The sequence below is a fragment of the Brachyhypopomus gauderio genome, chromosome 3, assembly GCF_052324685.1.
Source record: "Brachyhypopomus gauderio isolate BG-103 chromosome 3, BGAUD_0.2, whole genome shotgun sequence".
Taxonomy (NCBI): Eukaryota; Metazoa; Chordata; class Actinopteri; order Gymnotiformes; family Hypopomidae; genus Brachyhypopomus; species Brachyhypopomus gauderio.
This window is the reverse complement of record NC_135213.1, coordinates 37,291,724-37,304,004: the sequence shown is the minus strand read 5'-3', so window position 1 is coordinate 37,304,004 and position 12,281 is coordinate 37,291,724. Positions and strand designations below refer to the sequence as shown.

Sequence of the window (12,281 nt, the reverse complement as noted above, 5' to 3'; positions counted from 1 at the left end):
GGCAGACTAGAAGTTCGTTAAAGTACTGTGGGGCAAGTCTGTTCAGTGCTTTGTATGTCTTTAGATGTATTTTACAATCAATGCCACATTTAACACAGAGACAGTATAACAGCAAAGATGGGAGTCATAGTCAAACTTTCTAGTTCTGGTAAAAACTCTGGCTGCAACAAACTGGGGCTTGTAAAAACACTTAGTAGTACAGCCAGATAGTGAGGCATTGCAGTAGTCCAGTCTGGAAATGATAAATGTATGTATCTGTATCCTGGGAAGCCAGTATGTACCTATTTTTTGCAATGTTCCTGAGGTGGACGAAAGCTGTGGTAGAGATATTTACATGAGCTGCACCAAGATTTTTAACTACTAAAAAAGGTGTGATTGGGAGTCCAGTAGTTTATTGTGTAGTTGAGGTAGAAACTCCTGGATGCCTGTGAGCCTAATTGAATCACTTCTGTTTTGACATGACTAAATGAGAAAACATTTCCAACATCCGCTGATGTCCTTTACATACACTATACTGCCAAAGGTATTCTCTCACCTTCCTTGACTCACATATGAGCTTAAGTGACCTCCCATTCCTAATCCAGAGGGTTCAATATGACGTTGGTCTACCCTCTGATTCCCAAACACTTTCCATTTTCTTATAATACAGCTGACAGTTGACTGTGAAATATTCAGGAGCGAGGAAATTTCACAACTGGATTTGTTGCACAGGTGGCATCCTATCACAGTTCCACGCTGGAATTCACTGAGCTCCTGAGAGAGACCCATTCTTTCACAAATGTTTGTTAAAACAGTCTGCATGCCGAGGTGCTTAAGTTTATACACCTGTGGCCATGGAAGTGATTGGAACACCTGATTCCAAAAATTTGGATGGGTGAGCGAATACCTTTGGTAATATAGTGTATTTTTTACTAATATAAAAAAGAGATTTGTCCTCTGGTTTAGCTGAGACATATACGCGAGTGTCATCAGCATAGCAGAAGAAGCTAGCTCAGTGTTTGTCGAAGTAGGACATATAAACAAATGTGGGCAGGGGCCCTAAACCAGATCCTTGAATGACACCAAAACTGACCTTGGTGTATGCTGAAGAATTAATTAATGTTGACAAATTGGTAGCAATTGGCTAAATACAATTTAAACTAGCGGGGGTTAGTGGGGTAGAATTAGAGTAGGTTGAGAAGGGAAGAATCACCAATTCTTATGGATGTCCAAGTTACCTATGTGTATCACACAGGTGGACATTCCAGGTTCAGAAAGTTAACCTTGGTGAGGAATTTTACTTTCTGAACCTGGAATGTCCACCATGTCATCATGTATATCTTTCTTCTCTCAATAAAAATATGTTTAAAAAATATTTAACCAGGAAAGGGTTAATCCCAATAACGTTTTCATGTCTTTCTTGTAAAATGTGATCCATGGTATCAAATACTGCTCTGAGGTCAATCAGTATAAGCAAAGATACATAACCTTGGTTAAAAGCCAACAACAGGTCATTAACTACTTTGATCAGCGTTAACTCTGTACTATGATGAGACATAGACCCTGACCGAAAGACTTCATGTAGCTGGTTCTGATTGAAGCATGAGATAAAGTGGAGATTTTAGATAGGTCCGTAGTTTGACAACCAATATGAGTCAAAATGAGCTTTTTGGTAGCTTTTGATTAGCTTTTGATCTGATTACTGCTAATATGAATTAATTGTGTATGTAGCCAATGTTCAGGGAGGTGTTTATTAAATTTAATAAAGGATTAATTACTTCAGGTAGAATTGTTTTTGAGAAAGTGTATGGTAGCAATTAGCATTGTTGTTTTGTGTCCTATGGTGGTAACCTAGGCACACTAATAGACTTATCTTAGCAGTCAATGAGTCAGCATTTTATCACCTTAAGGACATCACCAAGATCAGAGATTTCTTAACTAAAACAGATTTTGAGAACCTCACACACGCTTTTGGCTTTTAGCAGGGTTGACTCCCAAAAATACAAACATTATTACTAGTCTATAAATAACTTAATGTTGTAGAACCAGTGTATCTACATGATATTGGGCAGAACTCTTATTCTTATTCTTAACTGTAGGACTATTTTTAACCAAAGCAATGTTTATTTGTAGTTTATTAATAATAATAATAATAATAATAAATTCCTTACTTTACTGTACTCTGAGTACTTTATTTCTTTAAATTCTTGTTTTTAATACTTCAATCATAATAAATTGTCATTTTTTTACTAGATTTCTTGTTAAAAAAAAAAAACCTTCCTAAGATGATAGGTTTCAGGTTTTCAGCTTTTTCTACTCTTATGTGAAGCACTTTGAATTGAAAGGTGCTTTATAAATAAACATTTCTTGCCTTGCCTTAGTTTAATTTGTCATTATGAATAATTGCAATAATTGCAATTGCAATGGGTGGTGTACATAGTTGTAGTCACAAGGACGAGCTTCATTTAAAGCTGTGTACATATTCTGTTACAGAGAATACATTAAATATATGATCAGTGATGATTTCATTTATTATGAGCACTTTAGATGTTAGGTGGTCAAATGTTTTGTAATCCTAGTTTTAGATCCAAAGTGCTGACTGTGTTCAGTGTCATTGAATACTGACTCTTTCATTAAAAAACTTTGTCCTGGATTTCTGCTTAGCTTGGGAAACAGACAATGTCAATATGGTGAACCTTAGGTGACATCTTGTAGCCATCAGCAGATGGTTGGTTTAGCCTCATTGTGGCCTGCCCTCTGCTCTGGACTGTCAATGATTAACTACGATTATTTACGTGGGGTATTAATGATCACAAAGTCAGAAAAGAGGTTGATCAATACAGCTTCTTGTGCAGAAGAGAGGAGAGGAGGAACCATGCTAACCCATATTATACTGTGTGCGCATGTGTGAAGCACTCTAGATACCTTTTGCAGGTCTGTCAGGAGCTTTAGCAATGCTCAGCCAATCAGCTGTCACTGCTCTGGTGAGACGTGATGCAGGGTGAGCCGATTGGCTAATGCATGCTCTGGCGAGTGTCTATGCTGACGTTGTAGCAGAACTCTCACTTAACTCACAGTACCCCCATTTCTAGATATTTTACTGTATTTATTGGAAAAAGGCTGGAGTCCTTCAATTCCTTGAACACATTCATGCAGGTTTATTGACACCGTACTGTTCACAGGAGCAATACCCAATACCCAGTGCCCAATACCCAATACCCCAACATCTCTCGCTTTGAAACATTTTCCATGGTCATATGGGTTTTGGTACATTGAAATTTTGGTTTAACATTGGATAAGTGCCATCTATTACAAAACACATGAAGCAGAATGAATTACAAACTCCCTTTAATTTAATTACAAAAAAAAGTAGTTTTGTGGTAAAAACAGTACCATCCCTTAGGAAAACATAGCTAGTTAGCATAGCTAGTGGCAATGAAATGAAACAGCATGTAAAAAGGTGTATATGCTGTTACATAAAGCAAATCCTGTACGTGCTAAATTCTCCATGTGTGACTAAAGCAGAAATGAAGCTTTTGTACCTAAACAGTGCTCAAATACCTGAGTGCATACAGATGTAATGAGAACAAAAGCTGACGTTCATTCAGTTTATTTTAGCACCTTTGTGAAATGGCTTACGCCTTTTCCATCTTTCCTTGAGTAAGTGAAACCTGCACATACACCATGATCATCAACACAGGAGTTCAGTTATCTAATGTCTATTTCCTTGTTCAAATTGTCCCTGTTCATTTATTCCATCACACTGCCATTCTGTTAAAAAAATATGATCTGTATACATTCAACAAGCTCAGAAGGCCGTAGAAACAGCATCTGTTGTGAGATGCGCAGAATTTAAAATATACGAACAACACATCATAATATTCTGTGATGTTCTGATTTCAGGAGTCTTTCAGGAGGGTCACTTCACAATTAATATTGCAAGCTGTTCACATCTGGATTGGGAATCAAGAGCCTTCCGCTCTGTCGTCCATATGGAATGTGTCAGCATGACGAGTGCCTCAAAGGCCCTTTGAGGTGGCTGTATTCCCCCATTGAGACCCCCACGCCCCTCTCAGGATACGGTTGTTTTAAGATGCTTGCTTTGTGCAGGTTCCTGTTGCTTCCTGTAAATTTACCTTTGACCTGGTGCGACAAGATGAAAACACAGCGTTCAGCTTTCAACTGGATTGGATAATTTTTTGAGCAATGGCAATTATAATCAACTCACCTGTTGTGCGTCATGTGGCTTTTGACAAGGTGTCCAGCTGCTAAGGCGGCCATGAGCGACACCTCCCCTGCCAACACGGCAGCACACACCACCCTGGCAAGCTGCCGGGCGTTCTCACCCGGGCACGCGTCACTGGCACCCTGCACACCGAGCATCTGAGAGGAAGAGAACGAGCCCACGTCACTACGGTACTCCCGTCCTCCGTTCAACCACGGTCACGGTCTGACCGTATGACTGTGTGATGTGAGATGTTGAGCAGTACAGGTACCTGCAGGCAGGCCTGCTGAGGAGCGAGGTTAGTTCCTCCACCTACGGTACCCAGCTCGATGGAGGGCATGGTGCAGCTGATGTAGAGATCTTCTCCCGTGGGGCCTGACGCCTCCATCAGGGTGATGCAGTTGGAGCTACCCACCGTCTGGGCGGGGTCCTGCAGCAGTGAAGATCTCCAGTTACTTTCAGCTCGTGTTTAACATTGTTTAACGTTACGGCGAACCGCTGCGTCTTTGCTGGGCAGAAGCACCTCGTACCTGCCCGCAGGCGATGTAAATGGCGGCTACCACGTTGGCCGCGTGAGCGTTGTAGCCACCGATGCTCCCCGCCATGGCAGAGCCCACCAGGTTCTTACTGATGTTCACATCCACCAGAGCTTCCGTTGTTGTCTTCAAAACCTACGGCAGAAGATTTAGGGGTGTTGTGAAGCTGTGCTCGGAAGGTCCACTGGGTAAAACTCAGTCCGTGGAGCCCGTATTGACACCGACTGAAGAACTGTACCTCTTTGACGATCTTGGCAGGAATAGTGGCTTCACACACCACAGACTTGCCCCTTCCCTCGATCCAATTAATGGCAGCTGGTTTTTTGTCAGTGCAGTAGTTACCACTAACCGCAAGGACTTGCAGGTCTGGGAATTCTTCTTTAAGTCTAGCCAGAGCCTGTTCTGTGCCCTGACCACAGAGAGAGCGATAATAACCATGTAATGTCCACAGGAATGATTGACCAATCGTGTAGAGTGCGTTCACACAGGCCCTTACCTTTGAAATCATATTCATACCCATGGCATCGCCAGTTCTGGACTGAAAGCGAATGTACAGGTTCCGTGAAGCGAGACCAATATGGAGCTTCTCCATGCGAGCAAACCTAAGAACAAAAAAAAGAAAAGAAAAATGTATGTCAGTGTATGCACATTTAAATGCACAGATAAATGCATGTCAGTGTATGCACATCTAAATGCACAGATAAATGTATGTCAGTGTATGCACATTTAAATGCACAGATAAATGCAAATTTAGCATAAATGTAAATGCAGAAGCAACACAAAAGTGTGTACGGTGCCGGGTGAATATTAAGGTCAGCTGTGAGATACAGAACTATCTAAAAGAGGTCAAAAATAACAAGTGCAAAGAGTGAACTCCCTGCCCGTGATCACCCCACACTGTGCACTGTGCTGGGAAGTCACCTGGTTTCTCATGACAAATATCTGCACTCCATAAGTACCCTTTGGACTCTTGTCTTACCATTTTTACAGAAACTTTTAAAAACTAAAAAAGCAGTCTTACAAAATAGTCTGGATTATCTTTAGCACTGCATTTTGGATTTTTGAAAAAAAAATTAAAATGTTAAAAAGTGTTGTAAAAGTGTCAAAATGTCTGACTCCTCTAATATGCGAGACAGAATGCAGTGTAACCAGTAAATTGCATGTTCTGGTTCAGACCTGATTGTCTGCGTACCTGCTGGTGCGGTCGAAGGCCTCCTTGATGCACTTAAAGCCTTCGGGGCTCTCCAACCAAGCTTTGACCTCAGCGGCCTGGCAGGCTGAGGGGAAGCGGACCACAGGCCCTCGGGTCATCCCGTCAGCCAGGACCCGGCTGCTGACCCCACCACCCAGCTACCGGACAAATGGGCAGAGCATAGACAGTCAATGCGGGACATGGGAGGCAGTTGAATTTTGAGAATTTTGCTGGCCATTGGCCTTAAGTGCCATGACGTTTTGTGCGTGTCTGAGAAGTATTTAGCTAAAGCTGAGAGCAGGGAAGCTGTGATGTGTCTTACAGTTACAGCCCTGCAACCTCGGTTGATGCTGGCCACCAGACAGCCCTCGGTTGTTGCCATGGGAACTTGAAATTCTTTTGCATCCAATAGCAGAGGCCCCGCAACGCCCACTGGAATTGGCATGTAGCCAATGACGTTCTCACAGCAAGTTCCCATGACCTAAACAGTAGACAACCAAAGTAAGTAGTTAACTTGAAATGGCTTCCTAGTTGTAATAATATCAACATGTTGTGAATTAAAGCGATCAGGCTTTAGAGTAAAGGTCTTGCTCTTTTAAACATTTTTGTGTGCAGTACCTGAGTGTAGTCATAGTCTTTGTAGGGAAGGCAGGTGAGTGATGATGACTTGGGGAGTTTGGTGGACAACATCTTTCTGCGAATCATAACCCCTCTCTCAGGAGTCTCCATTAACGCCTCCAGCTTGTAGCCAGGAATATGTTTGGCATTCACTAACACAATAACCTCGGAGTCACTCAGGTAGCGAGCGCCCATCTGTTGAATTGCATTGTTGAAACATTGCTTTCATACACAGTCTTTTCCCTAGTTAAAACACAGCCTCACACACAATGAGTTAACACAAAACTCGCACAGAATTCTGTCATGCTACAGGTGAGTAAAGGAACTACATTCTTGGAGGTAGATGAGATCTCAAGAGGATCCCAATCCATTCTCAAACTCGGATTGGTTAAGTGCAAACAAACATGTAAAGTGGATGAGCTGATTAGGGATCATAAGAGTCAACATCAAGGTTAAAGTAATCAGCAGCTTCACTAACACTGGAAGCTCTCCTGAATCTCTGTAAAACTGATTCTTTAGAGAAGATGAAGACGATACAGGCTGGTTGAGACAGCAGGAGACAAATAACAAGTGCTGCTCACCGCAGGATCTCTAAAAATGGCCAGGCACTCGTCCAGCGTCCTGGGCTCTGAAGGGACGCTGGGCTGGGACTCGATGATGTCCTCACACCTCAAGCTTTCATCCTCTCCCACCATGAACCTGCTTTTAGGAGCTACTTCCGTGACCACAGCCAGGGGCCTGATCACTAAATCTACCAGAAAGAGGATGACATTTTATTAATAAAAATGTCTTATGATCATAATTTCTGAATGAGGTAGTTGGGGTAGGGTGTGACTACCTCTTTCTTCTTTGGTGATCACAGCGGGAGGAGTGATGGGAGTCTTGGCCTTGCTGGGGTGGGGGGATGCCTCCTTCCTACAGCACTCATCCGGGGACCACCTCTGAGTGAGCACGGAGCTGTGGGTTGGGACTTTGACAGACAACGTGGACTCCGTCTCCACCTGCTCAAAGAAGATGTACTTCACGGCCAGGAAGAGAGCCAGACCCAGGGTGATAACCTGCTCCACGTCCATGCTGATCAACCTACAACGCATGCAGCTATTCTTAGCAACACTCAACGAAGAGGCGGTGAAAAGACAGAATCTTATATTTTTTAGACTCATGGTTTTCAGTTATTTGAATGCTTCATACCTGCCTGAATTTACAATTTATTGGTGCAATTTTAAAACTCCTCTCGAGGGTGCTCACCTGGACAGGTAGAAGTACCATAGAGGGATATCAGGTTCTATCCTCTTGGGGGTGAAGGTGTTCGAACTCAAGACCACTTCGTCTACATCCAGTGTTCCTTTTGGGGAACCAGGATCAGCAACCCACCGGCTGTGAGCATGGACCATTACCAGGCCAAGAGACTACAAAAAAAAAGAGGAAAACACATAATGTAAGTAATTCGGTAGTGGCAGGTCTGCAGGTCGTGATTTTTGGAAGTCAGCACCTTCGTACCATAATCATCTTCACTCTCTGAGTTACTGGGTTTGGCTTATTGTCTTCCTCTTCCTCAAGCACGCGGGCAAAATGGCTCAGCTGCCATATAGGACGTCCCTCTCTGCTCTCCCGGGACAACTGTGATAGTCGGAAACAAATTTGCCATTGCCATTTTAGACATTTTGCAACACAAACAAAACAATGTGCAAACAAAATTCGACCTTTGGTTCAAAGGAAATTCGCTTGCCTCAAGCACTAACGACACACAAGCTGGGAAGAAGGTCATGAAGACAAAGTAGTTGGCCAGGACGGACAGGCATCCGAAGCAGCACATGATCTCGAGCTGGCGAACACCTGCGATTAGATCCAAAATGGCGGTTCAGGTTCACCGTAAGTCTGAATGCGCAGTGTGAATGTGAAACTGGTTGCAATATGCTGTGGAGGAATAATACCTGACATAGTCCCCACACCGATCACGAGACACTCCACCAGGGCATCCAGAGTGAATGTTGGACCAAGGACAGCCATTCCTCTAGCAATGTTTTCTCTCACCTCATCCTAAAGTATAAAAGGGACTAGTTAGCATGCCATTATCACAATCACTTGAATCATTACTCCTACTGCTAAATTCTCAAATGCATAATGTACTGTACTGTAGCATATTATACATTTAATTTGTTTAAATGAAGAGTACAGGGACAAATTTATGATGCCAGGTACCTGTGAGTTGGAACTCAGTGCAAATTTAGCTAGAGCACACGCTTTGGAGAGATCAACCAGCAGCAAGAAGAAGGGTAGTGCCTCACTGCAGACAAACACAAACACAAACACAAACACAAACACAAACACAAACACAAACACAAACACAGTGTTACTGTGGGACTAGCTGCAGCACACTGGAATCAACAGGACATAAATTCAGCAGTTCACTTACTTTAGACCCGTCAGTTCCTTATCCAAAAAATGAATAACAACTGTGCTGAAAACAAAACTGGAGAAGATTGTGAAAAGTCCGGCAATACCTGAAAAAAAAACGAGACCACACTGAAAGTGACACATTTTGAATGTTGTTTTGGAATATATAAAATACATTTGTAAAATAAAAGTCCTACCTAGTATATACTTTGAGCCAAGCTGGCGAAGGTTTTGGAATTGGAAATAAATGTAAACCACTGCTATGCATCTGGTGATTGTGAGAATTATTACGTCACTGCTGAGGACTTGCTGGAGAGCAAAGAGGAAATAATGTTATCGTTAACAACCAATCAAAAACAGTTAATTTCCATAATTTAATACTGCAGTACACCGCACCTCCTCAGACTTTGGACAGTCGAAGTTCCATCCACAAATCTGATTATTGCCTGTGAACATGTTCATGGACATCATGCAGATGGTGAGGGTGACGGTGGCCACGATCACCTCCCACTGGTGGGAGGCCACGAACAGGCCGTGGACACGGAACAGGCTGGTCAGCATCCTGCTAGACGTCTTGTCACGACACGGGAGTGGCTGGAAGGAGAAACAGATCAGTGTAAAGGAGGAGTGTGGGAGAGAATCTCGTCAGACGAGACCTGTCACCAGTCAGGGAAAAGGCGATGAAGAGTTCAATTAATGTAAACGCGCGCTTTACTGCAGTTGCATAACACCCGACAAATTAAGAGTCGTTAAGTCTCTCTTTAAATCACAGCGATGAGACTACTGGCAATGCTTTGTGAAACATAAGAAAATTACTAAAATGTTCAACTGCTTTATGTAATCTTCCATGTTTTTTTTTCTGTTTTCGAAGACATTTTGGCATATAACTGTTGTTCAGTTGTTATATAAGCAGCTGAGCATGGATGAGTCATTTGATCCTCCCGTCACTTCTGCGTGAACTAATCCCAACTGGACCTACAGCCCACCCAAACGGTCCTGTCCTTCAAAAACACTTTACTTTTTTCCAGCTTTTTTTTCCTAACACGGTGTTCATCTAACATTTCCAAACTGTCTTACCTGGCCATGTAATGTGACAATTGCTTACTCCAGTAATTTGTCTCTTTAGGGTGGTCTGATTGATCATGCCCGTTATAAGCGCTATTTATGGGCCATGATATGATGCCACATATTTTACTGTGACCGGTCCGTCAGATAGGATTGACAAATAATGTGACGGTAAACATGAGAAATCGCAGTAACTGGGATGGGGATGAGATTTAGTACTTACCGGTGTCAGAAAGGGTCAAATAATTAGCTCGTTGGAACTAAATCACAGACGTCGGCTGTACTGTCACTTTGGGCTTTTTTTTTGGGATATTTCAAAGGGTGTAAATTAAAAGACGCTAAATGTAATCAGCGCATTTAGCTAGTGGTGCTTTAAAAAATAATAAACCCAGAAGATTAATCCATAACCTATGAGTAGAGTGAGCACTCCGGTGCTGAGACCTGTCCCTCACCGGCATGCTCTTGTAATTGTGGAGAGATGGCATGGCACTGCGTCACTCCGCCTCGCAGCCAATCAAATCCACGGACCATGCGGACGAAGACGTAAACCACGCCCCCTCAGGTCTAGGAGGCGTTTCCCTAGCAGGGACGCGTGATCTCGCCATCATTTGAATGGTCCCATCATTTCAGTGGGATATGTTGTGCTACTGGGGAGTTCGTGCCAGTTGAAATTAAAACAACGACAATTAATAAAACGGGAAAAACAATAAACAAATGACATGAAACGTGCTTTTCAATAGCAGATGGACAGAATACGTGTCAGGATGGAAAAAAAACCCTGATACACTGAATTGTTGCGAGAAGCTCTTTTTGCTCTGACGCAAGATTTTACTGCGTAGCTACTCCGATATTTACAGTACTATTTTTTTATTTACAGCACCATGTAAGTGGTTGGTGCAAGCGTTATGCAATTTTTGTAGCGCTCGCCTGTGCAGTCCGCCGTTGCCTACGGAGTGCAGGCAGCACAGAGGGGTCTTGATGTTCAAGCAGAACACGTCACCATGTAGTAGAAATCATACCCAGCACCTAGTGCAGTATGTACAAATGCAGAGGGGTCAAATCCAGGTTCAGAAAGTAAAAGTTCTCATCAGGATTTTGCTCAAGCTTGCTAGATTTTTTAATTATAATTATGTGTGTAAATCTAATAATGTGTGTGCGTGCGTGAGTGTGTATGTGTGTGTGCGTGCGAGTGTGTGTGTGCGTGCGTGCGTGCGTGTGTGTGTGTGGAGGGGGGAGGGTGTGGGTGTGTATTATGGCGTGTGCTATTCACGCTATTTTCCATGACAACGCTGGACAGGGCCATCTTGGTTGACTTTGTGTTGGAACTTCCGGTGCTACGGATACGCTGATAACGATTACAAGCAAAACGACAACAAACACAAAATGACTAGCATAATATGTTCAGTTAGAGCAGAGGTGGCCAACCCGTCAGAGACCAAGAGCCAAAAGAGGGGGGATGGCGAGTGTAAATTATTAGCGGGGGGGATGTAAAATGGACACAAATTAAGTAAAAAAACAAGCACAAACTTCGATATAAACATAAGTCGTGATATGCTTCAGGACTTTGTCACGTTTGGAGCACACTACGAGCTCTGTTATGTACGCAACTGTTGTTTTCTAGGTGAAAAGTGGATAAACTCCGTTATCAACACTCGTTACAACGCCACTGCACTCACCTTTAGGAAGAAGAGAACAGACAGTGTCAGTAGTTTTAAACCTCCCTCAGTCGTGTGCGGTGCCTTTGCTGCACCTCGTATGTGGTTTATTCCAAACGTGTGACAGAAGACTGCGTCTCACCAACGAGACTCAACGCACAATCTCAATATCACAGACACTTCATACCGCTAGTCTCCAGTTTTCCACTACGCCGGTTTTAAAAGTATTAGCGGCTCGCTGGGCTTGTAAACAAACCGCGCAGCACGAAGATGTAGCAGTGCTTGACCAACAGTGTTACGAACACAGCTCGAAAAGATCTGAGTGTTGCGGGGCACCTTATAACTTATATCCACCGCCTTCCAAAGAAGAGGACCTGCGTCTAAGGCTGAAGGCGCTAAATTAAAAACATCCACCCAAACGTCCATGCGTCTGCTCTTACCAACACCAGATCATCCTTATCCCGAGAAATGGCTCGGTTATGAAGCTCCGATGAAGCAAACGCGTCGGGTGCTTGTGAGGCTATCAGATAAGTAACTATTTTATAATCAGTGGCCACATCTTTTCCTTGCATTCATTTTGTAATTTAAAGTAATTAAGTAAAGAAGTAAATAGA

General features: G+C 43.0%; 1 protein-coding gene across 1 annotated transcript; it reads right to left on the bottom strand.

Moving 5' to 3' along the window:
* Positions 1-3,310: 3,310 nt before the first annotated feature.
* Positions 3,311-12,248, bottom strand: hmgcra (3-hydroxy-3-methylglutaryl-CoA reductase a). The gene is made up of 20 exons (XM_076998075.1): positions 12,108-12,248; positions 9,344-9,541; positions 9,145-9,256; positions 8,967-9,054; positions 8,753-8,837; positions 8,485-8,590; positions 8,280-8,386; positions 8,051-8,170; positions 7,799-7,959; positions 7,389-7,633; positions 7,132-7,301; positions 6,551-6,745; positions 6,255-6,413; positions 5,933-6,090; positions 5,237-5,342; positions 4,979-5,149; positions 4,735-4,875; positions 4,476-4,634; positions 4,208-4,362; positions 3,311-4,122 (listed from the first exon to the last, which is right to left on the bottom strand). The coding sequence occupies exons 1-20, from the start codon at positions 12,237-12,239 to the stop codon at positions 4,068-4,070; spliced, it is 2,823 nt and encodes a 940-aa protein (XP_076854190.1). The 5' UTR covers positions 12,240-12,248; the 3' UTR covers positions 3,311-4,067.
* Between the last annotated feature and the right edge of the window lie 33 nt (positions 12,249-12,281).